Source organism: Struthio camelus, chromosome 7 (genome assembly GCF_040807025.1).
Source record: "Struthio camelus isolate bStrCam1 chromosome 7, bStrCam1.hap1, whole genome shotgun sequence".
Lineage (NCBI taxonomy): Eukaryota > Metazoa > Chordata > Aves > Struthioniformes > Struthionidae > Struthio > Struthio camelus.
The window spans coordinates 22,658,047-22,685,941 of NC_090948.1; the positions used below are offsets into that span (position 1 = coordinate 22,658,047).

Sequence of the window (27,895 nt, forward strand, 5' to 3'; positions counted from 1 at the left end):
ATCATCTGTGTAGGCATCCAGCTTCCGCAGGCACAAAGGCATCAATCTCTCGGTACAATTTCGCTGGCAAGGAGCAAACGATTTTTAGCACAAGTTCTAAACAAGCACCCCATGGATTTACCCAAATATCTGTAGCCTTGCCATACGCATGATGCAAATATTACAGTTTTGGCAGGCGCAGGTATATCAAATATGGCCAGTGTGATCCTGCACCATAATGTAATTACACAGCGCCTGGCTAGTTAGGTTGTACAACACAGTGTAATCACTTGGGCAAAAAACGCTTTCAGCCAGGGAGAAGCTAGAAGGAGGCGCTGCAGAGCCCCTGAGAAAGGAGCAAGAGTGCAGCAGCTCCGCCCCTGCAGCGCAAGGCTTTGCTTGGCAAGCAGTGATCTGGAAGGACCTCTCCGTATAGTAAGAGGAGCTGAATCCCAACAGCTCTCCTTGGGCTTTGGCTAAGCCTACCAGCAGAAAAGGAGTGGGGGAATGTCCCAGATCAGCTCCAGCTCATCTCTTGCTGTCTCAGGGGGGCTCTGACCGAGTGGTCTGGTCGCAGACCAGGTCACAGACCACTGAAGCCAGCTGCCCCCATCAGCCTAGCTCTCAACAGTGAGGGTTGCTGGTGACTTGTGTCTGTGGGTGATTAGGAGAAGGAGGAGGCCTTCCTCTCCAGCTGTCCTTGCTCTCCGAGGAACAAGCCTGGTGTGCTCCCTCCACACAGGTCTCTTGCCCAGACTGAGAGTGTTGGCTGACCTGTGATTGCACAGTGCAACAGGATTTTCTCGCATAGACCAAACAAGTCTCTTGGCCCAAACGCAGTCCAGGGCAGAGCCCCAGAAACGTCCGGTCACTCTGGAGATGACCGTGCTGCAGGTCCTTAGGAGTATTTGACCCCTCGGCAGGGTCTTAGGTCTGCAGGCCCTTGGGAGCATTTGTTCTCTTTTAAGAGGGGAAAACGCAACCGATCCATTGCATTGTCGTTGTGCAGTGCTGCCTGTCACTGGGGCTTCCCATTTATGGTTTCAGTTTGTTTGGGAAGCAAAAAGATGTTCGAAGTCTTTAGAGAGCAAAAAGAAGGATAAGGAAAACAAATATTTGTAATGGAGCTGGCTGCTTTGATGTTCTACGAGGAAGGCCTTCCTCTGTATAACTAGAGGAGAGCGACAACCTACTGGCGTCATGGCAAGCTCTCCCAGAGCAACGCAAGAAAATATTGGAGGAAATTGCTAGGCAGGGTTCCCTAAGGGAAGGCTTTTTTTTTTTTTCCCCTCCTGTGAGGACCATTGGCTGCAGGTGCATGATTTAGACAACTCTCCTTTAGGCCTTACTCCCAGCGGTAACAGTCTGCTGCCAGACTGTTAAATGAAGAGAGACAAAGTGGCTAACTGCCAAGGTTATCTTGAGTGACACGGCTGGCTCTCTTGGTTCCTCTTTGGTTTTGCACTCTACCTTTAGAACCAAAAATGTTTCAGTGCAAATATTGATGATTCTGGCCTTACAGTCATCAGTGGGGTGCTCATAAATGAGTATTTCAAGGGTGCAGTTCACCTAACCTGTGATTGAACCCCAAGACATTCCTGTCTGACTCCTTTAACTCTGGTGGGGGGGTGTAGACAATCAGATAAGATGCAGGCCTATTGGCTATGGAGCCTGTTATTTTGAAATAGGAGAAAAGGCCCATGTTTTTTGTCAGTGGATGCTGAGGAAAAAACAGACAGAGGTGAGTGGAGAAGCATACAAAGAAGGGAATTTGCATTGCTTTTTTGATGCTTCTTCTTTTTTTGGTTGAAAATTTACTGAAGCCAGTGCAGCCAGAAGCAATTTATCAGATTATTACTTACACACTGATGGGGCAAGTGTAGAATTAAACGAAGGCTGAACAGCCGTGAAGCCAAAAGATGACAAATTTCCGTATATATCAGTATAAAATTAAATGAAAAACCGATACCTTAGCCAAGTAGCTTAAAGTTCCTTTTAAATTTGTATACCATAGATAGATAACCCAGACAGTTGGGTTTTTTTTCTTGTAAATATTTACGTTAGTTCATCTAGGCTTGTTCTTCACTTTCAATTGCTCTTAATCATTAATCAGTTAAGATTCATTTCCTTTCATGAAAGCCCAGGCTATTTTGCCCTCTTCTCCTTGCTACTTTTCAGTCCCTCCTTGTGGTCAAGTGAGTTCAGGGCCTGGCAGTTCACTCTGTACTTCTGGTGATCCTGCTTTAATGTGTAATGACATTCACTGGGCGTGGCAGGCGGGAAAATGCACCAACGATGCCTCCCTGACCTTTGTAAATCCCTTGTCTACCAGCGGCACAGTGTGGTTGCCCTAGGCTGGGTATAAAAAATGGAGCGGGACCCCCTGACGGGGCACCCTAGGGGTGCCTGTCCCTGCACCCTTCTGCTTTGCAGCCCTCAATCCCTTGCGTGCTCTGAGGAGTGGAGCCGTTGCCCTCTTCCCAAGAGACCTCTCTCCACCCCGCGCAGGGCCCTCATCCCTGGCCCTATTCTGTCACAGAGCTCGAGGATGTAGATATTTTCTTTTAACCCTGTCTACCTGCTACCCTGAGACAGTTCTTGCTTGCTAAGATTTTTATGCTGAGGTTTTCTGCCGCAGTACCCTTGAGGACTTTGCTTCCAGCATGACTCTGGAGACCGACGACGGATTCGTGTTGCTTGAAACTGCTCTGCCAGGGTTTTGTTTCACCTCCCTCTCCTCTTGGCCTGCTAGTACATAGCCTGTTGGGCATTCACAGTTCAGGACTTGCACTTGGATTGTCTTCCTTAATGTCTCATTCCTCCCTAAATTAGCAGCCCTGTGGTCCATAAAATGTATTCAGTTGGACCCATGAAAATCAAATCAAATTACTCCGCATCTAGTGGTGCCACAGTCACAGTGCCAAAAGGATGGATCCAGTTATGGTGTTGAGACTAGGCCTTGGGGAAACTGGATTCAGACTTAGGAAAAACACTTTATCTGTGTAAAATAGAGGCAGTGATGCTCCCATTTTTAAATTCTCCTTTATTTAGGCTGAAGTACTTGTAGGCAGGCCTTCACCCTCACTTATTCTACCGATGCCCTCAAGTACAACTGGCTCAAATAATAAATAACAGTTTCTCCTTACGGACTTTTAGTCGGAGGATTCCACATACCTTACAGTGACAGGTGTAATGAAAGAGGTCATGGTACACTGAGAAGGTACACTGAAAGAGGTCATGCAAGTTCACTTCTGCTTTCTCATAAAAGCTGTTTTGTTAGTCTGAGGTTGGATCCTTTCAGCTGATGCCTGGATCAACTGAGTTCATTAAGAAACATTTAACCAAGCCATTTGCACTGACAAATCAAATATCCTTCCTGCCAAGTCTTTGTGAAAGACATCACGTAGGCTGTGCAAAGTGTCTGGCTAGCTTCTCGTTAGTACTTTGTCTTGCCTCCAGTGTCAGCATCATCTCGGCTATTGAACTCTAACAGAATTTGTTGTACTGTACCACATATGGATCAGCGTGTATATTTTGCCTTAGCACTGCTAGGAGGTTTACTTCAGTTAATGGCTCTTTATTTGAAAGTCACACAGGAGCACGGCAAGGGAAAATACCTAAATGTTTTTTTTTTTTTTAATTGCCAATTTTTTTTGAAATGTCACATTTTTAGACATCTTTCAAGTGAGGAAAAATAAATCACAGCTGATGTCCTCCTCTTCCACTAGTCCAATTGAGTTTAAGCCAAATGATAGTGGACATCTGTCATTTTTATGACAGAGAGCGCCTTAGGCACTGTCATTGCTAGAGGAGGTGGTACGTACAGCAGAAGATGATGGCTTCGAGGGTGGACTGAGCCACCTTCCACACAGGAGGCAGGAATGAGAGTTGCAGCAGCGGAGTCTTCACCTGGGCCTTGTTCACCCTGTGGTCCCATGCATCAAGTCTGTAGTGGAGGCGCATGGAAGAGCTTGCTACATGGTTTGGCTGTGGGACGGGGTGAAAGAATGAAGAAGACCTGAATTAAGCCAGCTGGCACAGAAGAGGATGGGCCATGCGGCCTCTGAATCAGTCACTATTAAACATTAAGTGAAACTCAAATACAACGAGTATCTTAGAAAATCTCACTTCAGCATGAAGTGCACAGACACTTGCTTTAATCTTGTGAACTCTGGCTTTGATTCATTCCTAAGTTCGTTTTTTAATGTTGTTTTCCAAGCCATTGCTGCTTCTGTCCTGTCAGGAAAGCACTGTCTGTTCATCTGCTACCCCAATCCGCTCACCAGTTCATGGAGGTCTTGTCCCTCGAGGGATGCAGGTCATGAAAGATCAGGCTGTATCCGTTCTCACTTTCTACACGGACAGTGGGTAGATGGTGTCGCCATGGTGAGGAAAGACCGTCCTCTTGTTAGAAATGCCCATTGCTGGCTGTGCCAGTATGTGAGATCACTTTTTCGGGCTATTCTGTTTCTATGATTTTCCCCTTTAACTTTCCAAACTGCACTGCCCCTCGGTGCTTCTGTTTCTGGCAGGACTGCAAAGCATCCTGAAAGCATACGTTAAATCACTCAGTGTTAGCGTCAGTTACTTTTTTCTTCATGTTTCTAGCCTTTCTGGAAGCTGAACAAGGTCACAGCAGTTTGCTATTTATTGCAAATCCCCGAGGAAGAGAAGTCATTTTATTGGCTTGGTTCTTGTTCGGGTGAGTTGCGCTTTGGGTTAACTGAGTTTGTTCACAAATGTTTAAACAAGTCTTTTGCAGTGGCTGGTCATTTATTCCTGCAATCATCTGACAATCAACCTTTGTCTAATTGCTGTCAGAAGTAAGGCAGAGGTTGATGTAGTCATTTTCTATAAGGAAGGAAGGAGAGTCCTTTCTGAAAGGAATAAAGGTTTAGCAGCTGAGATGTTGTTATTCACAGCAGAGCAGGCAAGAAGATTCCCCCAGGCCAACCTGCATGATGATAATACGTTACATCTGATAGTGCAGTCGATAGTGCTTGAACAGAGCAGACAGCTCAGTAGACCTTAGAAGAGACTGGAACTTGCACAACTGGTGTTGTTAGAAATGTAATTGCATTTTGTGCATTTTGTAATGCCCCAGCATCTGACTTCCTGCCACACTGGGAGGAAAGCAGAATCTTTCAGGTGCTTCTTGTGAATGTGAACTGCCTCAGGATGGGTCTTTCCTACTCAGAAAAGCCTGGGGTTTGCTTCTTGTCTTTCTGCCATCAGAGGTGACCCAAGACCTTGTGCATTAAAATTCTCTTCCCAGTGAAACTCACAGAGCCCTCCCAACAGTTTTGGCTGGATGTCTGGACATGGGAGTAACGCCGTGAACAAAGGCCTGCTTCCCCAGTGCACTAGTATTCACAGCAGTTGTTTACCCTTAGGGCTGCCAGTAGGCACCCTATCTGCACAAGTCAAGGGGAAAAAAAATTGCAGAGCACTTCAGTTTTTCCTTGATGGCAATGACCATCCCAATGTCACCACCCCTCCGGACATGGTCTGAAAGGCTCCTCTCACTTTCACCCATCTGCTCACTTCTGGCTTTTAAATACATGAGTACCCTCAGTGTGCAGTATTCAAACCAGCGTCCATCGTATGAGGATTTGCAAGGTTGTTATTTGGTGAAGAGGAGTGGTGGTGAAGAGGAACACTGAGGAGCAGGCTCCACCAGCCCTGCACTACACAGCGCTGCATCCTGTCCATGGACCGGGCTGGTCCATGGTGCCGTGCTGTGGGAATGGTTTGAATGGGAGCCTGTATGTTCTGTGCATTTTGGAGGTCTCAGCAAACTGGTTGGTGTGTCTCAGGGAAAGGACAAAGGGCCAGAGACCCACGTGTTCAAGGCGAAGAGCCACAGAGCAGTCAGAGAGCAAACAGAGCCTAGAGCGAGGTGGGAAGGCTTCTGCACTCACTCCTCTTTATAGGGTCTTGGATTCCTGTGCGGATGAGGAGTGAGTAACAATATTTCATTTAATATTTTATATCCTGTGAACCATTTAATATTTATTAAACTGATCATTCTGCTAAGCTCTGATCATGGTGCATTTACCTCACACCTTCAACCGGTTTCTAGAGACATCTTGAAATGTAGGAGCTGCTAGTTGCTGCAGGGACTCTGTGGTTCAGGCAGAATATGTAAACTCCTCAGTGACAATGCAAATGCTGTAGACAATGTGGTTTGTCTGGCTAAAACAGCAGACGAGGACAAGCTGAGTTTAGTCCTCAAAAATCTGCATGTGTGGGTACAAGTGTGTAACCTTCATTCCAGAAATGGAGGTGAAATACCTAAGAAGAACTTGGGGTGATGCCCTTTCTTCCGCCACAGCTCCTCTCTCCGCTGTGCTTGGATACTAGAGTGACTGGCAGATGTTACCCCAGGCATGAGGACAAACAGCAAGGGTTTAGGCATATACACTGCAGTAGGCTGTAAATATTTCTGTTTTCTGGCCTGTCATGTATCTTGGCTCTCCACCATTCACTGTCTTTTTTTGGTAAAGGAATACACCAGGACAACATTGCTATATTTACAGGTCCCAGTTGTCACAAGGACTCCTACCGGTCTTAACCTCACCAGTCCTGGAGAAAGAAGTATTTCAGATTTTTCTGATAGCGCTAGAACCTGATTTCTTTTGTTCTATGTGAGTGATTACGCAAAGGAACACAAGCTGAAGAGGTTAAAAAGCTAGCATATGTAAACAACTAGTTCATTCCTAATTTGTTCACTTTTATCTCGTGCAGATTAATAAGTAATCTCCTATCTCTTCGGGAACAGAGAGGTGCCATTGGCTGTTTTTTTCATGTGCTTCAGTGCTAGAGCATATATATAAAAATGGACTGGCAGGTCCAACTTCAGCTTCTTCTGAAACGCGACAGCTTTTCTTTGGCCTGCCATGGAGCCCCTGGGAATGACCACTATTTTCTTAATGACTTGTTTCTCATGCCTTCTCTTTTCAGCATGGAGAAGTAAATCTCGCACAGGGAAGCAGCCTCCTGGTCCTTTGACACTCCCGTTCGTTGGAAACATGCTCCAGCTGAACCCGCGAAACTTGCCGCAAAGCCTGGAGGAGGTAAGGGATTGTCTCTTTCCTTCCCCTGTTGTCTCCGTTGTACTTAAAACGAAGTCCAGTGCAGATGGGCTCTCAGCTTAATTCACCAGACAATGTCAAAGCTGCATTGACCAAAAGTCGGACTCAAAACAGAAACAAAAGCTTTCTCAGAAATACGTGCTTCTGAAATCTCTATACTGTCTATTATAATAATCAGAGTAACAATGAGTGCTCTGCTGACCTCACGGTGAAAACCCTCAGGGGCAAATCCCAATACCCCTGGGAAATTAGACCAGCTGAGAAGCTCTAGGCTTCACCTACAGGCCCAGCAAATCCACAAGTTTTACCAGTAGCGTGGAGCACGGTGGTACTGCAGTATTTTGCTAAGCATGACTACTTGGAGAGGGGAAGGGTCAAGTGGTAACATAGCTGCACTGGTCAACAGGTCAGGTAAGAGGCGGCTTTTCAGTACCATTGTCAGCAATCTACTTCAGCCTCTATTGTTCAGCCTTCAGTTATCTGCCTCCACATGGCAACTTTACACCGGAAGCGTCAAGCGTCGATCCGCAAACAATAGTGTCTGTGGAGAGCTGAGAGGTGGGCGTGCTGGGCACTGCTAAAAAAGAAACCCTTGTAGATTAAGTATGCCTGAGCCTGTATTTACTCCAACTCTTCTCTCACACACCCTTAACAGTGAGTGAGGTTCTGCTGAGCAGAGCATAAGCCCAACTTTGGCAGTACAATGCCTGTGTGCCTCCAGCCCGGACATTGTTAAGCAGTTCTACGGATTGGTGCATAAGAGAACAGCCATTTTGTCTGTCACAGTGGTGTGGGATCCACAAATGTTTCCAGAGGTTAAAAAAGAAAAAAGACCCTTTGTATGAAGTGCTAGGGCTGACAAAGCTGCTTCAGAGCATTCACTTCTTCAGCGCAAAAATGCAGTAGTGGTGGCTGCCTCACTGTGTGCATCATCAAACACACATACATGCACATATGAGCTCCTTTTTGCCTCAGTGCTTGTGAATGTTGAGAGTCATGAGCGCATCCGGCTTTATTTTAGAGCGCTAGGTTATGCAGTTTCCTACCGTAAAAAATAGGACTTCATCTAGCTTGCTCTTAAAGACTGAACATGAGAAAAGGTGTTCTAGGCCAGACCAAAAGTCCATGTCCTTTTCTGCAACTGTAAACCAAAAGCAGATGCCTGGGAAAGCGTACGGGACTAGCACAAGGAGTCAGAGACTCTTCCTTGGTATACTCTTCCAGTTTCCAGAGACCTGTGGCCCAGGAGCTTTTAGAGACAAGCGTGGTGTGTTTGTGTGTGAAGGCTCTTCCTGCACTTCCATGACCATGTGTAACTGCTTTTTGAGCCTGTGTAAACTGTTGGTATCCACCCTGTAGCAAGGAGTTCCAGACTGCCCTGCAGGCCTTGTGAAGAATCATTTCTTTTTGTGGAATTTGGACCTGACACCTCGTTCTTTCCAGTCATGCGACCTACTTTTTGTATGATTGTTCCCTCTTCCCCTGGCTGTAATTCATGGTTCAAAGGTCTTTACCTTTACACTGCTGCTAATCAATGCTGTGTCTTAACAGTGCTGGGCGATGGCACACCACTCATCAGACCTCTTTGCTATGAAGTTCTTTTTGCTTGATTGACATTCAGATGTGCTGTTCTTTGTGTTCTTTCCTACAGCTCAGCAAGAAGTATGGTCCTGTCTTCAAAATACATTTAGGCCCAAAAGAGGTTGTGGTGCTGTATGGCTATGATGCTGTGAAAGAAGCTCTGATTGATCAGGCAGATGAGTTCAGTGGAAGAGGCACTCTACCACTGCTTGACAAACTCTTCCAGGGCACAGGTATGTTCCTAGTAATCTCAGCATGCAGAGCTGATGCTTTCAGTGCTTCAGGAAACAGCTGAGAAGGCAGTGAAGGAGGCAGTGTGTGTGGGGGGGGGGGGATTTCATTTACTACTGTCAGGCATAAAAATGAGGAATGAAAGATAAACAGCCCAACTCTCTCCCATTTACTCTTGGATCCTTGAGTAAATGGGAACTCCATACACACACTCACACTAAAGCTGTTTAAGGCCCTAGGCTGGCTTCACGGAGTTCCTTGTATTTTCAGCAGTCTTCAAATTGTGGACAAAAATTTTCATCATGAGGTATGCCTTTAAGATCTTGCTTTCACTCTTCCATCTCTGAAAATTTTAGCAATGCACAGTCAGCTAAGGAATCAGCAAGAGTCAAGTTCCAAAGCACGGGCTGTGCCAGTAAAAGCCTCATTCAAGATTAAGCCCTGGGCTCATTCAGCAGGGCAGTTCCCAGTATGGTGTTTATCCAAGTAAACGGCTACTCCAGGGTGTACTACAGGTTACATGGTATGAAGACGACAGAAGGCTAGAAAGCAAGAGAGAAACCGGGATCCCCAGGATTTCCATCCAGCCTCACTCTCAGTGTCATTTAGTCTCCACAACAAGCAAACAGCTCTTTCTCGTAGTGATTATTTCAGCGCCGCGCTCTTAGAGAAAGCCTGTGGCATCCAATAATGAGGAATACCATCCCAAGTACCCTTTTCACACACTACTTCATACTCCTCCTTCCCTTTGTCCCTTGTTCACCAAAGAAAACTTGTGCTTTATTCAACCTGCTGCAATCAGAAGGATCAGATCCGCCACCTCCAGAACTGCAGAGAAGTTGGGTTTTGGGGCATATAGCAATTGCAGTGGAACCCCACAGAAAGAAGTCTTTGCATGTCAAGAATTTACTGCGTAACCCTTGCTGGGGGAAAAAAGTCTGTCTCTTCATGGAGTCGCTGTTTTTTCTTCCTATGTCAGGTATTGTGACTAGCAATGGGGAAACGTGGAAGCAGCTCCGACGATTTGCCCTCACTACCCTGCGTGATTTTGGGATGGGGAAGAAGAGCATTGAGGACCGGATCCAGGAGGAAGCTCATTTTCTGGTGGAGAGGCTCAAGAACACATGTGGTAGGACATGAGCTTTGTGGCTACTAGGGCAGCCTGCACGTCTGCAGTGATAGTGAAGGGTGTGGAGATGCTTCACCAGGTGCATGACCCAGGAAATGGGCATATGGTTGCTGTTTTTGCTCCCTGATCCAAGGGGGTCTTGAAGAAGCGGCTGGCAGGATAACTAATTTCCAGGCATTTGGTTTTGGTCCAGTCTTCCGAACAATAGACAATACCTCCGAGTTCTTAGGGAGGGGTTGACGGGGTCAGGGGCTACTATAGGCTGTTTTGGGGGGCAGGGCATAGGGTAACCCCACTGGTTTCACCAGAGAAGAATAAATTGCATAAGCCCTTCATCATCCTCTCAAAGGACTGAGGGACTCTGGGTCTTAAATGGATGCAAAACTTCCCAGTAGTGTCAGGGGAGGGAACAAAGGATTGACATGATGAATGCAAGATACCGATTTTGTTCCAGAACGACCCTTCAACCCTAACAAGTTCCTAATCCATGCTGTTTCCAACATCATCTGCTCCATCGTCTTTGGGGATCGGTTCGATTATGAGGATAAAAAATTTCAGACTTTAATTGAGTTGCTAGAGGAAAATAACAAGATCCAGAATTCTATACAAACACAGGTATGTGCAAAGTTTCATTACGTTAATAAATTTATGAATGATTATAATATTGTATTAGTGAATATTTATTTATGGAATTAGTTTTTTTGTTGGGGTGGTTTGTCCTGAAGTAGGAGAAGATTTTTGAAGGCCAAAAAGGCAGTTAAGTGACCAGTTCCTGAGACTTTTTTCCTTAAGGATTTGCCATTGTATGTCCAAAGGAGGATGCCACTGTAAAAGTAACCAAAACGTAGTGAAGTCTTTCCTTCAATATAGTGACACCATAAAGATTTTAAAAGGCATTGCAATCCAGTTGAATAATAAAGACCTACTGTTGCAAACTGGTTTAACTGTCCTAGTTTCATAATCACAGTTAAGGGAAAACTTTGTTGCATCCAAATTAACCAGAATGTGCTTTTTCATCCTTTCATTTTTACAGCTATACAATTTCCTCCCAAGAGTCCTGGAGCACTTACCTGGGCCTCATCAAACAATGGTGAAAAATATTGAAGCAGTTGATAAATTTGTTTCTGAAATCATAATGGCCCACCAGGAATCTCTGGATCCCACCTGTCCTCGAGATTTTGTTGACGCTTTTCTTATCAAAATGGAACAGGTAGTGTAACAGCGATACCTTTTGAGATTACAAGAAAACCACTGTTTGGAATCCCAGCATCTTCTCACAGTCATGACAGGGCACTCTGCCTTTGCAAATAAAGAGGGAAATTCGGTATTTTTGGCACATCACCTTTACTCTGTCCTCTCCATTGTCTTAGTAAGAATTTTTAAGACAGACAATCACAGAACTAACAATGACATGCAGCACCAACCAAAGTTAGCAAAGCTGAAGACCAATCTGGTTGAAGTCAGTCAGTGCTCCCCCCCATATTAAAAAAGGTTCATAATCCCCCATATTAGAAAAGGATCAGAATATTTTTCAGCAAAAATACTGTAATTGCTGGTGTTCTGGAGAGTGAACGTTGCATTTCTGAAAGGACATTAGATGTATCTAAAAACATGTGTGATGGGTGCAGGACTTCCCTTTGCAAACAAGTTTCTTAGCCTTTGCACTCAAACAGTTTGCCAAATCTTTCTCCAGGAAAAAGGGAACGCGCATTCAGAATTCACCACTGAGACCTTGACCAGAACCACACTTGACTTGTTCTTTGCTGGAACAGGGACAACCAGCAACTCACTGAGATATGGGCTTTTGATTCTCCTGAAATACCCAGAGATAGAAGGTAAGACAAAAGGGAATAAATAACTGAAAACTTTTTTATTAAGTCATGGAATCACAACATGAACAACTCATGTCATTATCACAAGCGGCAAAGTTCCCCTGACTAAGGAAACGCGTGGAGTACAATATGGAATGTGTGCCAAAGCAAGTTTTGCTGTACATACAGGACAGGCCTACGCAAAGAGGTGGGAGACTTGTCCATTCAACACTTACTTATTTCCTAACAGAGAAAATTCACAAAGAGATTGACCATGTGATTGGCCGAGACCGAAGCCCCTGTATGGCAGATCGGAGCCAGATGCCATACACAGATGCTGTGATCCATGAAATCCAGAGATTCATTGATTTCCTTCCACTTAATGTCCCACATGCTGTGACCCAAGACACCAAGTTCAGAGACTATCTTATCCCCAAGGTCAGTTCCACTGCCTCTGAGAAAGGTCATAATCTCTTACCCCAAGAGAACAAAGCCAGGATGTGTTCTGTTTGTTGCATTTTATTTTCTTTCCAACCACACTGAAATGTGATACAGAATCAAAGAATAATTTAGTTTGGAAGGGGCTTCTAGAAGTTACCTACTCCAGCCCCCTGTATTCGAAAAGAGCCTTTCCTCCTCTGTGTGAAGAGGGAGATAGTGCTTTCTATTATTTCAAAGCTGGGAAAGCTGAGAATTAAGGTCTCAGACTTGGAGGGAGGCAGATACCGCAAACTAACGGTCCTTTGGAGGTGTTAATATGCCCTAAGACTGGCAATGGTCTAGGCCTGTGTTTCCTTTTATGAGTCAGTATTCCTGCCTCTTAATGAACTGCATCAATGAAAAAGGTAGCCAGTTACCTCTTAGATACAAACAAGTACAGCTGATCTCACTCAACCATTCCTAAACTTCTTTGCTTGCTCAGAAAAAAAGATTTTCCCCAATGGCTCTTTTGGAGTTCTATTAGTTTGTCTCATTCAATTTTAGTCTTACTGCTTCTTATTGAAGGCTGTATGTAATGGGTCCACGTAGGGAAATTCTCAATGCCACTTTACTTTAGACTATCTCTGTTCTAATTTTCTTCTCCTCTCTTTGCTAATTTAGGGCACTATGATATTCCCTGTGCTAAGATCTGTCCTATACGACAGCAAGGAGTTTCCAAATCCAGAACAATTTGACCCAGGCCATTTCTTAAATGCAAATGGTACCTTTAAAAAGAGTGACTACTTCATGCCATTTTCTGCAGGTAAGTACTCCATTTCAGATCCTAGGCAGTAGGACATGAGAGGCTGAAGCCTTCAAACTGCCTTTGCCCACCATGCACTCTCATATTGTTCTAGACACTGAGCCCCCCCATTTAATTCATTCACTTCCCCAAATGCCTGTTCATTCTGAGATGTCTGAACTTTCATTAAGCAGTAATTAAAATAACTTACCAGCAAAATATTCCCCTAACACCTCACTTTTCTTTATTTCTCCTTGCAGGAAAACGCATCTGTGCAGGAGAAGGTCTGGCACGGATGGAGCTCTTCATATTTTTTGCAGCCATCCTGCAGAATTTTACTTTGAAACCTGTTAAGGATCGCAAGGACATTGACATTTCCCCAATAATCAGCAGTCTTGCAAATATGCCCCGACTTTACGAGGTCTCTTTTCTTCCACGTTAGACAAGTAAAGACAGCTTAGACACTCAGACTGTTTGCTAGATTCTTTATCAAGATAACTGTCATACTAAAAAGAAGAAAATGTTTGTATGTATCCATCTCTAAACAGAGTAGGTGGTTGCACAGGGGAGGAGAGAGCTCCCTAGGGCAAAACTATACAGGCTTTCCTCCACGCCCACCTCACCTAACCCAGCTCCCTATGTGGTTCCTGACATCCTGACATGGCAGGGTATGTGAGCTGGTGCTCCGAGAGCCCTGCTTCTGCTGCCTGTACCACCTGATCCTCTCAGTACAGCAGGAACAGACAGTTGTACCACAGGGTTTTCCCAGACATTGCTTGAGGTAGGGATGGAGTTTATCTGATGACTAGACAGATGGCTTCCCTCTTATACGATTATAATAAAGGTCTGTGAAATTGCACTTTATATTGTAAAATAAAGAAAAAGTAATAAACTGGACTGTTGTTTTTCTGAGATCCTAGATGAAGGGGTTTTGGTGGATAACCTGCCTCCACATAGCCTAGACTCCCAAATGTTTCCCCAGCCTTGCATATACATGACTATTTTATTTCACTCATTTATAGGAAATGTTTTCTGGCTTGAAGGCTGAGCTGGTCTGTGACCTGAAAAACGACAATGTGAGAGTAGGGTGGGCTGAAACAGCCTGAAACAGCCCCACAGAAAGACAGGAGGCAATACATTTCCCAGCCTCTCGTCCAATTCCCTGGTTACAAAGCACAGTCTGATGGATCGGTCTGTTTCCACAGCTGGGAGTGTTTTGAGTCCTCTTCACAGAGGAATTTGTCTCTCTTTGGAGGGGCCAACACGCTTCTTGTAGTTATTCACGGTGCTAACTCAGAGCATGAGGACATGCCCTTGGTGGTTTCTGCTGCCTGGTGGTCACTGCTACAGCCTCTTGTTCAGGTGTTGTTGGGCATTTAACAATATTGACGCCACTACTAGAAAACACCCATATTTAACTTAATCAACGTTCACTCCAAAGTTAATTAAGGCTTTTGGCTGCCGGCATATACCTGGTGTGCAGCACAGGCTCCTGGCAGGTCTGGCCAGCCAGTTCAGCATAACTGCACAGATACAGCAGAGGTACGTTTCATACTCAGCGTTAACTATTGCAATTTGTATCGGCAGTGCGAACTAGACTGAGATCATCCTTTTACACGGGTCACTGCGGAGTCATCTCTTTCCCCACCTGGTGCTTGTCTGTAGAGCTCTTTATTCACTTTTCAATACATTATTTGAGTACCTTCCTCACATACACGAAGTGACTAACATCATGGGCAGACTAACAGCTGTCACATGCAATTCCTCTTCCCTCTACTGCTTTGCCTCCCCACCTGCTGCAGCTTCAGGATCCATTTCAAGAGACATCCCAGTAGGTGAGTAGTACCTTGCTCTTGCTGAAGACTTGGCAGCAGATTCTCTGAGTCGTTTTGTTTGTGCTGGAGAAACAGCGATAACAGCCATGGTCTCTGGGGTTGCTGGAGCATATGGATGACTTTCATGTCACTTGAATGGCTGTTAGATACTTCCATTTACGACGCAATATTTTTTGGTTGTGGCCTGCAGTTCTTGACCAGATTTTTTGCTTCAGTCCAGGAATAAGCTTTTGTTTGCCCACAAGGCACACCTTTTGTTTGCCTCCAAGGCTCTCTGTCATCATGACAGCAAAGGAAGCTCCCTTCCTGCCCTCAAGGTGCGGGTAGAACCAAGTACAAACTCCAGCCTTTCTCTTCTTTTTCTAGGGTCGGGTCTGGACAAGCGGCATGAGATAACGAGTCAGTTCTCTCCCATCTGCGAGGAAGATATCATAAGGGTAACTGTCAGTGCTGCTTAGTAACTTTTCTGGATCTGCCAACTTTGTCAATATCTTCTTGCATGTCCTAGAGCATTGTGTCTTGGGCACTGGCTGCTGTCACTCACGTTATAGCTGACTAATGGTCAGTCCGTAGCTAGAAGTAGCTTTCTGTTATTCTGTACGGTAATTTCACGCACAGAAGCTGCCTGACCAAGGAGGACTGGGTGTAAGAGAAGGGAAAATCGAACCTGTGGCGTTATCCTTTCTCCAAGGCCTTGTACAGTCTCCAGGTTGCCATTACGAAGCAGTTTGGGGGCAGATGTGAGCTCATGCGACCCCGCACACCGAAGGGGCTCCAGCTGTGTGGCTGCTAGCCTGGGCTGGCCGAGAGGGGGCTTGGGCACAAGGCTGTGCTAACCCAGCTGCACTGCTTTTCTCCAGCTCTTGTGTTTTGAGCACCTGCAAAACATGGTGCAACAAACTTCTCCGGTGTTGTGAGTCCCTGCTGTTAACAGCTTCGTTCCTGTTGCACTGGGGGTCAGCAGGAGCGCAAAGCCCACTCGCCAGACCATAGCGGACTGCCAGACCACAGGGCAACCTATCTGCGAGGCATGCTTGCCTCGTGCCAGATACGCGTTCAGAGAAAGCCGGTCCGATAACCTGATCATCAGGGCTCACACAGCGTTTATGTTAAGTTTTGAAAAGTCTGGCCTTTTCCTGAGCTTGCCTCGTCACTGCTGAACCTCAAAAGGCAGGCATGCTGAGTCTGGCCAGGCCTCAGACAGTCAGATCTGGCTTCTCTGACCCTGTGGGAGAAAAAAGATCAGAGGCAGACTTGCTAGTCCAAATCTCTTTATGGGATGCAATTGAGTATTGTCTTATTTTCAGTGTGAATCTTGACCGCTGCGCTTGGCCCAAAATAAAAGCACCCGTTTAACAGACTTGATAAGTGGACTCAGCAAAGCCAGGATGGCTCCAGACATGAAGAAAAATGTATTTTAACATTTCTAGTGCAAATTTTAACCTAAAAGCAATGAATTTACGCCTCCTTAATCCTGGGCTGTTTTCTTACATTCATGGTATTGTAGCGACAGCATTTTGCAGCAGGCTTTTCTTGTTTGGGGGATGAAAGGTCATCTGGAAGCCTCTCCTTCCCAGGATCTGCACTGCCATCTCCTGGCTTTCCTGGCATTATTAAGTCTCGGGGTAATGGTAGCTCTGTCTGCCTAGAAGGAAAGAAGCAGAGACGATAACTCAACATTTAATTATGTTTTCTTCTCCCTTCTGTCTTCCAGGGCTACGTTGACAGCAAAGGTATGAATGAGATATGTCTGTAGCAAGAAAACTTTCTTAACAGCACTTGTGTCTCAAGAGGAAATCAACATATGTAATAATAGGAGGATGTAGGAGGTCTTGCAAAATACACGTACTAGAAGTGGGAGAGCAGTGACAGGGCGGGTTGGACTGCATTTGTGTAAGCCCCACAAGGTTTAGAGGCTCTGCTGAAATCAGCATCAGGTTGGGATCATATTCAGATGTGTGAATCGGTCCAAGCATCTAATGAGAAAAGGTCTTTCCATGAGATTTCTCAGAGTTTCTCTACAGATGGAGATCCAGAAACACAAGCATGGGGATAAGTTAGTAGCTTGCCCAAAGCTGGGATCAGTTTTGGATGACGTTGCAGCTTGGGTCTGACAGCTTAGCTGTAAAACCTCCCAGAACGGATGTTATCACTCCTGAAAGGGGAGCCTGCGCTTCACCAGTTAGCCAAGCGTGAGGGAAACTGCCAAAGGAGGCTCAGTGGGGCTGGGTACAGGTCACAGGAGAACCTCAAGAATTCAAGGCTTCATAAACACCAAAATCTTGTGAGGCTTCAGAAATAAATGGTGTCACAAGCAGGTTGCTGTCTCAGGGGAAGAAATCTCACTGGTTCAGCTGCTTTCAGAGGCGCACAGTGCAACCACACTGCACTTGCAGTGTCCCTGGAATGGACGGCCTTTCAGGATCAGCATCTCTGACTTCTTTCACTGATTTTGGAGAGGCTCAGAAATGAACATGAGCACGTGTGGTCTGTGGTGATGTAGAGTGCAGGAGGGCAGGCAGGTCATTAAACATGTTATACTAACAGAGGGTTAAAATGCTGAAATGTGCAGGGGTTTGGTTTCCCGGTTTTCCTTTTCCTTCACTTTTGGCTGGCAGAACATGCTGTGCTGAAAATGGCAGCCCCGTGGAGCGGAGGAAACTTGTTCTCTTGGTGTGCGGTTATTCTACACAAGTTACTTCCCTGAGGAGCCATGTTATGTAAAAGCATATTCTGGTGAAGAGACTGCAAGACTCAGCCACAGAGGAAGGTGCTAAACACTCCTTCTTTAAAAACAGAAGGCCTGATACAAATCTTCCTTAGGCAGGGGTAAACAAGGAGCAACTTGCCAGGCATAAATGCAGCCACCTCAACATATATCCGATGTACATGGGAGGAGAAATAGGCTTCCCTGCATTTTTTTCTTGTTGTTTCTTCAGGCAACTTCAAAGAGAGTGATCCACCAAATGTATTTCCAGGCACGTGCGAAGACAGTGTTGAGTGGAAGGTAATGCTTTGGTTTCTTAGTTATCACTTCATCTCTCCTAGCAATGCAACCTTTATCTGCTTTATCAATAGAAATACTTAAATTTTACAGTCAAAATTATGTGAAGAGACAGTAGCTAGAGACACCAGCTAGACACATTCAGATAAGAAATAACGACTTGTGATAGATTTATTATCAGTGGCAGTTTTTGAACTCAACCTGGCTGAATCTTTCAAGGTTATGCAGGCAGTTCAGACAAGCAAAAATTCATTGTCTGTGCTGAAGAGAAAGTCAAGTGAAAAAAACACATTAGTTCTTTGTGGCGTCATCATGTATTATAAATGCACACTTTACTTGGAGGAGTCAGTTTAAGAGGAACCGGAGTAGTAAACCAAAATGCCTCAACAGCTGGGAAAGAAACGTGATGGAGAAACTTAGATATTTGTAGCTTTTATGTGAGACTTCTTTACGATTTCTTTTTTTTAGTGCTTTTGGTATGGCTTGGCCTGCCAAAGTTTTTCTGTCTCTAGGACTTTCAATATGAACATTTCCTTTATGGGTAAATTTGCTGACCAAAAACACAAGACTGAGTTTTCTATAAGCATCATGTTTCGTGTGAGTAACAAACGGTCTCTTCAAAGCCAAAACTCTTCAGGCCAACAAAATTTCAGAGTAAATTTTGGATATTTGTTTCTGGCTTCTCAAATCTTGGGGTGTTTGAAGTTGGGAAACGTCACTTGTTTCTTCTAAATGTCAATGAAGTTAAACCATCAGACTATTCTTTTGCTCTTCAAAACTTAACAGTTGTTTAAAAAGGCTAGTTAAATGGATAAGGCCAGGCAGGGCAACTTTTTCCATTACAAAGTCTGTAATTCTTCAGTGACTCCTTTCAAGTCAGTGGGGTTTCCCTGAAGCTGTTAAGAGAAGAAATTGGCTCTTTCTTACCATAACAGGTAAGACCCAAATTCCATCATTTTCTCCATAAAGAGGCTGGCATATTGCTGCCAAAGAGGATACTGGCAGTTAATTTGCAGGTTCTCTTGCAGGATGGTTGCTTATGTGAGTTGATGTCATTCAGAATGAACCGTATGACCAAGACAGCCCTGCATGTGTTAGACCATGAGTATATACTACCGGTAAAAGAAATCACAAATTACTTCCCCATGACCACCACACTGGTGAGTGCAGCAGGAACGGTTTGAGAGAGCCTTGCTGTGGCTCTGTGTCACCAAGGGAGCAGTGGCTGTGGCCTGGCTCCCGCACGTGGAGGGCTGGCGGGTGACTATTGCGTGTGCAGGCATGCAGAGGAGATAAGGGAGGGCAGATAAGATGCAGCTGCAGGACAGCTTTGGTTTTTGAGAGTCTGGACTGGTGAGTCAGTGAAAAAAAACAGGAAGGAAATCTGACGTGAATGTGGGTCTTATGCCTTTCATACTATGGGTCATCCGCAGGGTGTCACTACTGTTTTCTTGTATTCACCTAAGGCAGCTTGTTTCAGGTGGAAAGAGGTGTGGTTTGGATGTAGCCTCGTGATCGTGCTGAGGTAGTCCGCTGCATGCGGGGAGGTGATCAGGAGGGCTAGGAAAGAGAAACTCTTTCTTCATTGCAATATGGTGAAACTGGAGTTTTTTTAGAGTGCCTTGTGACAGATTGAGGACAGTATGAATCACAGGAGCAGTGACCTCTCAAATTTCAGGTGTGGCTCGTTGTTTGGGGCAGGAGGGGGGTGATGGCACCACTGGAGCGTAGGCTGTGGGCACTGTAGGCACATCTCTGGGGAGGTCCTTCAAGGCAGGGGAGAGGCAGGGAGATGAACTGTGAGCGGGGCTCCTTCAGCTGGCTCGTGACAGAAGGAGGGGTGGTGCCAAAGGGGCTCCAAGCACAAGCGTTGATAGTTTTGCCTAAAAACGGCCCCAGTGCGGGTGAGATGTTGACAGGCTCACACAAGGAAGAGGCAGGCTGAATATCCTGAGGAAAGAGTGGAACTGGAAGGAAGGTAGGAGCCAAAGCTGAGAGGCTTTGAGGAGAAGGCAACCAGCGTAGCAGAGAGCCCAGCAGGGAGCCTGCGAGGGACCTTGCAGGGCGGAGGGGACTCTCCCTTGCCAGGGCTAGCCCGGGGCTCTGAAGAAGTCAGGTGCTGCTACTGTGTCTGGTGCCCTCTGCTGATCCGTCGCAGGATCGCCTTAATGGCCTTAAACACTTTTTAGAAATGTTTCTCGCCCTCTGCCAACACTGTACATCTTTACTGCCTGTAAAGGTGAAGGGAATGCTCTGGCCTCCTGCTACGGTATTTCCAGGAGAGCACGTGTAAGCATCTGGATGGGATGGGATTGTCCTCCTTGACAGAGTTTTACTGCTCGCAGCACCAAGGTCTCCCTTCTTTACATCTCAGCAAGTCATGGAGTGGTCCATCCCTGCCGCTCTGACTTCCCTTTAGGTCGGCTCTGAGCTCAGAGTCAGTGTTCCCAGAAGAAGCTTATGATTTGGCCTAGACCGTGGCCTAGCGTTCCCTTAGTACAGTGATTTTTCCGCATAGAACCCCGCAGGCACGGCTTTGCTTGACTGAGTTACCAGATCGTTATGCTCTCTCATTCTACGGTTATCAGTATTAAGCCACTGAATCATTTTGTTTAGATGGCATTCCCGTTCCTCGGGCACGATGCAGTATTTTTTGTTTCCTGAGGAAACAAATTGACTCCTCATTCCCTGAGGTCATGAAATACGTTGACATTTGCTGGAATTGTCCCCAGCATTTCCTCAAGGTACAATCACACGGAAGACTCTCTCTTTCTCAGCCTTGACAGAAACATCAGAGAACCATGGAGCAGCCGCTTCTGGAGTTAGTTAGCATGAGGAGATGATAAAAACAGTCCTGCAGCAGCAGCGATGCGGTCCTGAAACAGAGGGATCGGTGCAGGGCCTCCAGGTCTATCCCAAGTTCAGCCACTGTGGAGCGCTCTCAGGCATATCGTGTCACCAACCATTCAGTCCCTAACCTCTGCCTCTACCTGCATCTCTTAACACTTCACAAGGGCAAACTTCTGCCACTGCCTTTGTGTGGGTTTGGTGGTGGCGGCAAGCGTGTATGGTGGCAGAGAAATGAGGGTTTGAGAAGCGTGAAGTGTAAGAGTTTGTTCCTGTTGAAAAGGCTGGTGGGCGTGTGCAGATCCCGCGTGTGAAAGCGCTCAATTGGAGCAAAGCAGGCAGAGAAAGGTTCTGCCAGGCATTTTCCTTCTCTCTGAAAACAGAGATGGAGACCTCGAAAAGGGAATAAATATTCGCCGAGGTATTAGGGAGCTTCTGAGTCTCTGTGAGTGCTCGAGCAAGGGAGGTGAAGGTTTAACCCCATAGCAGAATGGTTTTCCACCTATGATCAATGGGCTTGTTTCTCTCTAATAAATTAACTTTCATAATCAGCGTAGAGCCAGATGAGAGACCATACTTTCCCTGGGGCTGTCAAAAATCAGTGGTCATACCTTGGAGAGGTCTTTTAGGAGACGATGAAGGCATTACTGGATAATTCTGCCCTAACTCATTGCCCTGTTAATCTGGAGTGATTCTCCTGAATTCAAGAGACGTTCTGCATGCTTATGCCAGTGTAGTGGAGTAAAGAGTCCTTTCTCTGTAGAAAGGCTTTCTTTGCCACATTACCTGGGGTCTGGGTTTGTCATGTCTTGACCTGGGGTCCTGGGCGATATAAAAGAGGAGCCGCCTTCTCACTCAGTCAAAAGGGGAAAGAGATTATTATCTTTGCAGATTTCCTCACACTGATTCCTTCCTGGAGCAGGGAAATCACCATGTAGCTGTAACTGTCTGTAGGAAGCGCTTCATGGTAATGCTGCTCGGCTACTTCTTCCCTCTCTGTATTCCAAAGAGCTGACCAGCAGCAGAGGAACCTGCTAACGGTTTCCACTGAGAGGCTGTAAAGTGTTTTACAAGACTTTTAGCCCACGGAGAGACTGAAAGAGCTGCACGGTAGTTTACTGATGTGAATGAAGAGTTGAACAAAGGGGCTGTTTTGCAGTCAATGGACCGTAAGCTCTGGGGGTCAGAGACCTTGCCTCAGTTTGTATCTTCCCTGTCCTTTGCAAGGTAGCGCCGTGGTCAAGCACTGCCACAGTATATATTTGTGATTTCTGTATTACTGTTTGTGGCGTCTGGGGAGGATGCGATTTTGAACTCCCAGATCTAATCAGTCCCATCAGGCGAGGGTGAAATATCATGCCGGCTACACCATGCTAAACACTCTTTGCTGAACGCGGACGGGCTAGTTGTGCTCCAAGATGTGTGTGTTCGCCCGCTGCAGGGGTGCTGGCTCTGCCCGCTGCTTATTCAGAACTAGCGTGGGAACCTCTGCACAGCACGCCTGTGTGCAAGGCAGGTAAACCACATCCAGGGAAAAATGCAGCATCCTACTGTTCCCTCCTGGAGGATGGGAAGTTACTGGGAGGGGGCTGCATGTGGAGGCAGAGCTCTGCTTTGCTTGTGATGATTTGTTAGCAAGCCTTTGTCCTGTGAGTCCTCTCTCTAATCTTCTGATGTCTCCCTTTTGCAGATCTCCCAGCCTCTCGGTGGCCACAGGACGTCCCTAATGCAGGTTGCTGCAAGTCCTAGCATGGACGATGGCAAGCTTCTCGCTTGCCTGGAGCAGGTTGCTTCTGCCATGGCATATCTTCATTCCAGAAGGATCATACACTGCGACCTGCAGTGCAATTACATTTACATTGATTCTGGTTACGATTGCCCAGAGGTATTTGTGCTTCATACTTACTTGCTCGTGTTTCAGATCATTCCCTAGCTTCTTGTCCTACCTCTGCTTGGCCCACTGCTGCTTGGAACCACAATCCACTTATACCCCACTGGATCTCTGTACAAAGTCAGTCCTGGGTAGATGAACCGAGAAGTGCAGAGAGGGGAGCTAAGGAGCGCAGCATTACAGACATTGGCTGTTTGTCACATGCCATATGATGCATTTGTAGTTCCACCACAAAGGGGAGGTTTGCAAAAAAATAGTTTATTTTTTTTTTTTTTAATCTGGTAGTAGTGCAAAGAGGGAGGTCACTGCCAGAAAGAGAGTAATCCTAGCCTAGCCTATCCAAAGACAGGCGTTCGGGACAGAGGCATCTAATTGTTTTCTGGCAGTGCTCAACACTGTCCTGTGAAGAAGACTGTATTAACAAGCTTATACTGGCTATCCTAACTTTTAAAAGGTGACTTTAGAGGAGCGTCAAGGACAGGTCGTCCCATCATTACTCATCCCTGAACTGTAATTCATAGGTGCTGGCTGCTGTCCAAGACAGGATGCAAATGAACAGGGACCTTTCTGGCACAGTCTGCACCATTATAACCGTAGAAGTCTTGCTGAAGAGTAGATAAATGTTGTGGATCGATATCCCCCCTCACCTTCCTTTGTCTCTTGAAAGGTGATGGCAAAAGTTGGTCGGTGGGGAAGAGCAGTCTGTCTGCCACATCCAGGGACAGATGACAACCTCTTTGAGCCCTGTGTGCGCAAAGTTATGCCAGCTGATGCAGCCAAGTGGTAAGTGCATTGTTACTTTTTACTCCCCCTTTCTTTTCTGCTCCTTTTTCCCACCACAAACTCCGTCCCGTTCACTCACATCTTTAACCACCACCTTGTTTCACAACATCCATGTTCTCCTTATGGATCCTGTGGAAAATGGGGAAAAGGCAGAGTTTTTCTTTTAAGTGTTCTTCATGTTCTACCTTGTGTGAGGCCAAACAGCAGCTCTTTTGTTTCAGGTAAGCTTTCTTCTGGCTTTTTGTCCTGGCAAAAATTGAATACTCCCAAAACTTAATGAGGGAAAAATTGCTGTTGTGGCTTGTGCCCCCTTTCCCTTTGATAGCTTAGCTATGTGTTGTTCCACGATGCACCATTGCTCCCCATTCCTCTTCTCTTACTTAGTCACTTAGCTGTAGCCACTAATACAAAGCGTGAACTCAAGTCTCTTGATCCACAGTGACATGGACCCCTCTGCTTTGCCTTGCTCCCCAGCTCTCTAGTATATAGAAACATATTAGACTAATAACCTGCTCATTTCTTCAATAGGGCTGCGCCAGAGGTGAGAAATGACGGGCTCTATTCCCGAGCGTCAGATGTCTTTAGTTTTGGGATTGTGATATGGGAAGCTTTAACGGCACAGTTGACCAATCTGCACGTGTTCCAGCCACTGAAACCTTTCCACTCACTGAACAGCAGGGAGGTAAGGATGGTAAGGGTATATTTTGGGGCAACTCAATAGCAGCTTCTCTCTAACGCTGGCGTTGCTAGGGAGGGGAGGACCCATCTTCCAGTTTTTTTTCCTTCACATGTGGAAAGAAAAGCCTCCCAAGTGTGGATGTTGCCATTTATCTGTGGGTCATTGCTTCCTCCATAATTCTGTCAATATTTGAATTGAATGTTTGAATGGCAATGCTGGTTATGGGCCTCCCTTCTTAGGAAAGTATATTATTTTCCCCACAATCTGCTCTTCTGTTCACCTATGCTTTCCCTTACGAAAGCTGGACTCAGCCTTCGTGGGAACCTCTCTCCTTCCCCACTTATGCACTTAGCTCAGTTTTCTTAGGGCACGAGACTTACTGCTTACGCTATGGCTGTCTCTGTCCATCTGTCTGTCCGCGCCTTGGTCCCTTCTTCCACTACAGGAACTTTTCAACTTGTTGAGCAGATGTGATGGATGAGTGCTAATCTCAGTGCAACATTTTTGGAAATAGGCTCCTTCTGCAGAGGGAAAAGACCCAGATTAAGGCCCCCAGTGATAAAAGATTGCAGTGTAAACTCAAGCATGTTGCTAGAGAATTCACATACCAGAGAGCTCTACAAAACCTGGCTTTCTAAGCTCTTCTCAGGGAGTTATTTGTTGCTACTAACTTCAATTAGTAACATAAAAATTACTGTTTGTTATGCAATGATGATGCAACAACAGTGCAAGCTTGCACCTTTTCTTTTGTACTAGTGAGTCTGTGGCAGGGCAAAACGTGCATCCAGGCACCGGTTCTCAGAAAGCTAATGTGGCACTGGTTTTGTTGTCTGGCTAAACAACAACAGGTTCTAAAATTCACGGAGTTGGGAAATATCCCTGGTGATTTTGGCTTTCCAAAGCTCGCCGGACTGATTGGGTGCATGAAGGCCTGTTGGAATCACAATCCCACCAAGCGACCTGGGTGCATTCTCGGCCATATTAGAGGTGATCAAAGCAGAAAAACAAGCAGTCAGGTAAATAGCGCGCACTTGCACTCCCTTCTTGTGCAGCCTCATAACGGGACGTTCAGTTCCCCTGGTAAGTGGTAAGTAGTGTCCATAGGGGTTGCTCTTACCCCAGGGAAGCCTCCCTGTGAGCCTTTAGCTCACAGACTCAAGCAAGGCCAACACCGTTTTTTTTTGTGGGAATAATTGTCTTGCTAAAGGGCTGACGTATCCGGGTGCAGGGGGTGAAGAGGAGAGGGAGACACTTTTACCTAAGTGCCCTTCTGTGCTTTGGCTGACGTTTTAGATAACGGGAGGGGCATGACTAGAGCAGCCTTTTGCCAGCCTGTGATAGAACCATTTCAGCACATTCTTTTGTGCCTTATCAAGACCCATGGGTCTTCTGCAGCACGCACAACGTCTCAGCAGGATAAAACGTCCAGCACAGAGCTATGAATTGCTGTGGTGATTGCTTGCAGTAGGAAAGCAGATTCACTTACACTTCCCTCAGGTACTGCTGTGCTGTGTCACAAAGACCCAGCGTTGCAGCAGGAGAGCAGCAAGCTGGGAGCCTGGCTTGCAGAGACCTTCGCTTACGCCTTGCCTTGTTGGAGCGGGCCCAGTGTGGAGGGAGGGCTGTGCCATACTAGGTGCACAACCCCAGTGCACTCTGGGGAACTTTGAGAACTTTGGTTTCTAAACTTTAGAAAAACACTCGGATGGAGGCTTCTCAGGTTATCTGCCTGAGGTTTATTCCAAACTCCTGGCAGGAGAGAGAAGAGCAGCAGGAAAGTTGTTCAGCTACCAATAATATAATAATGGAGTTGTTAATACTCCATAATCAGAGAAGTTGCTCTGGAACCTCTCCATTTGCTGCATATGCCTTAACCAAATTCCCCAGGGCACAGAGACTTGCTTCCTGGGAAGTTCAGGTTGTTTCCTGTTAGCGTACGTGCAAATAATGCTAAGGCAGCAGAAGAACAAGTGCCTGCCTCCTCCACTTGCTAGCTCACCAGATCGCAGCAGAACACACATCTCCAAAGGGGAAATCACTTCTCTCTCTTGCACCAAGCCCTGGTCTCCACAGCATCACTGGGAATTCTGCCCTTCACTTCAACAGGAAATAGATTTTGTCTCCTTATAAAGAGTCCCTAAGTGTCTTCACTAACGGTTCTCAAATGCTAAAATACGGTAAGTCTCAGCACGAATCTCCAAGGCATGGGCATGAAGCACAGTCCTGCTGCCCTGCAGAGCTGCTTGCTTGAGGAAGTCTTTAACTTGACAGACAGCAATCGGGAAAATGTTTGCTTGTCTCTACCTGCGTATTTCATGGAAAATGTCTCCTAAAACCTGAATGCAGGGTATGGAAAGCTGAAATAGAGCCTTGTTGCAGCAGAACATCCCTGCTCTGAAAAAAGAAGCGCTGAGCTAAAAATTACAGCGTAAGGTTGTCGGGGTGAGGTCTCTGATTAGCTCAGCTTCATATTATAGTGTGCTGTGCATGACACCCACTGGCAGCCCAGCAGCATGCTGCCACTGAAACGACACCATGGCAGCACGTAACACACAGTTGTTCCAGGGAGTCCCGCGGCTTCCCAAACCGAGGGGAAATCACCCCAAAACGAGGGGAAATCACGTGGTGCTCCATGCGAGCAGCGGGGAGACGACTGCTTCCGACGCTCAGTAAAGATGGGAGCTGGCCGTGAGTCCAGTAGAGATGTACCTTTTAAAAGATTTTGCATGTTTCTAGAAGAACAGAGCGAATTCTTAGCCACAGCATACCCCAGCAGCACTAGCACTTCTTTCTCTCCTTCTGTCTCCGAAGGGACTGCAAGGCTGCCAGGCTCGCACCAATGCCTCCTACTGCTGACACCAACGACTACGACTCTGCTTACTTCAGCAGTGAAGCCACAGAGGACTCCTACAGCCATGTTTACAACACCGTTTCAGAGTCTGACCCTGATCTCCCGCAGGCCGCAGACAGCATATCAGGCCATGGTGATGTCCCCCAGGTCCAGCTGTTAGCAGAGAAGGCTCTTTATTTCTCCAGGAAGGACAGATGGGGAGAGATGGTTAATGAGTTTGAGGCAAAAAGAGTTATAGATAGGAGCCCAGCCACTCTCAAGGAGCCTGACCGGTATATTGATACTGGCATTAACTGGCATTTAAAAAAAAAAAAAAAAAAAAAGCGAGGGGTGGAGGGGGGAAGTAAGGAGCTAGGCTTCTGCAAATCCCTGACTGGTGGCAGCAGAAAATCCCAGCACAGCCAGCACCAGCCAGTGGAGAGCCCTAGGATCTCATAACACTCAGGGCAACCTGATGACCTCACCCAGTCACTGGTGGGACCAAAGAGTAAAAGGACATCCTCTCTCCCACCGCCTCCATCCTGATCAGAAATTATTAACAAGCTAGCCAAGCAGCAGGAGTTGTTCATTTCTCATAACAGCATAGTATCGGTTAACATAGAGGGCCCTGCCCAAGTTTCCTTGCCACAGTGTCACTTGCCAGCCTTTCAATGGGCTGCTTAATAACAACACTGCTTCCAAACACTTTTCCACACTATTTCGCACCTGGTAAGGAGAATGTGTCTCTGGTAGACAGGAACCCAGCCCACCCAGGAACCTCCGTAAACTATCTCAGTGACTGTGCCGCAAGGACCTCTCTTCTGCTAGACTCTCAGTTCACCTTTAAAAAGCACTTTCAATGTTAACATGTGAGTTCATGGCCTTTGGGAATAAAACTGTCCTTTTGTTTACTGAAACAACACTACCACTCTCTGTGGTAGCAGACAGGGTTTACTTGTGGTTTTTCTTCCTCCCCAAA

General features: G+C 46.2%; 2 protein-coding genes and 1 long non-coding RNA gene across 6 annotated transcripts; 2 read left to right on the top strand and 1 right to left on the bottom strand.

The window, feature by feature from the left end:
• The first annotated feature begins 6,836 nt into the window (after window positions 1-6,836).
• On the top strand, window positions 6,837-13,944 carry LOC104152654 (cytochrome P450 2H1-like). Its single transcript, XM_068950244.1, has 9 exons — window positions 6,837-7,055; window positions 8,725-8,887; window positions 9,865-10,014; window positions 10,469-10,629; window positions 11,048-11,224; window positions 11,708-11,849; window positions 12,076-12,263; window positions 12,927-13,068; window positions 13,308-13,944. Exons 1-9 carry the CDS (start codon window positions 6,879-6,881, stop codon window positions 13,487-13,489), a joined length of 1,482 nt encoding a protein of 493 aa, XP_068806345.1. The 5' UTR covers window positions 6,837-6,878; the 3' UTR covers window positions 13,490-13,944.
• On the bottom strand, window positions 13,725-18,921 carry LOC138067813 (uncharacterized). The gene is made up of 2 exons (XR_011142199.1): window positions 16,374-18,921; window positions 13,725-16,107 (listed from the first exon to the last, which is right to left on the bottom strand). It is a non-coding gene; the product is annotated as an uncharacterized lncRNA (long non-coding RNA).
• LOC138067812 (ephrin type-A receptor 1-like) lies at window positions 14,088-27,841 on the top strand. 4 transcript variants are annotated; one of them, XR_011142198.1, is made up of 10 exons: window positions 14,088-14,882; window positions 15,249-15,319; window positions 16,597-16,615; window positions 17,822-17,889; window positions 18,915-19,046; window positions 22,424-22,618; window positions 23,292-23,407; window positions 23,936-24,089; window positions 24,935-26,263; window positions 26,898-27,841. XR_011142198.1 is itself a non-coding variant. In XM_068950247.1 (10 exons), the coding sequence occupies exons 1-10, from the start codon at window positions 14,780-14,782 to the stop codon at window positions 26,940-26,942; spliced, it is 1,071 nt and encodes a 356-aa protein (XP_068806348.1). In that variant the 5' UTR covers window positions 14,088-14,779; the 3' UTR covers window positions 26,943-27,841. The 4 variants fall into 4 exon arrangements, 3 of the variants coding, with proteins under 3 accessions (XP_068806348.1, XP_068806346.1, XP_068806349.1); XM_068950247.1 differs by having other exon boundaries at window positions 24,935-25,102; XM_068950245.1 differs by having other exon boundaries at window positions 24,935-27,841.
• The last annotated feature ends 54 nt before the right edge of the window (window positions 27,842-27,895 follow it).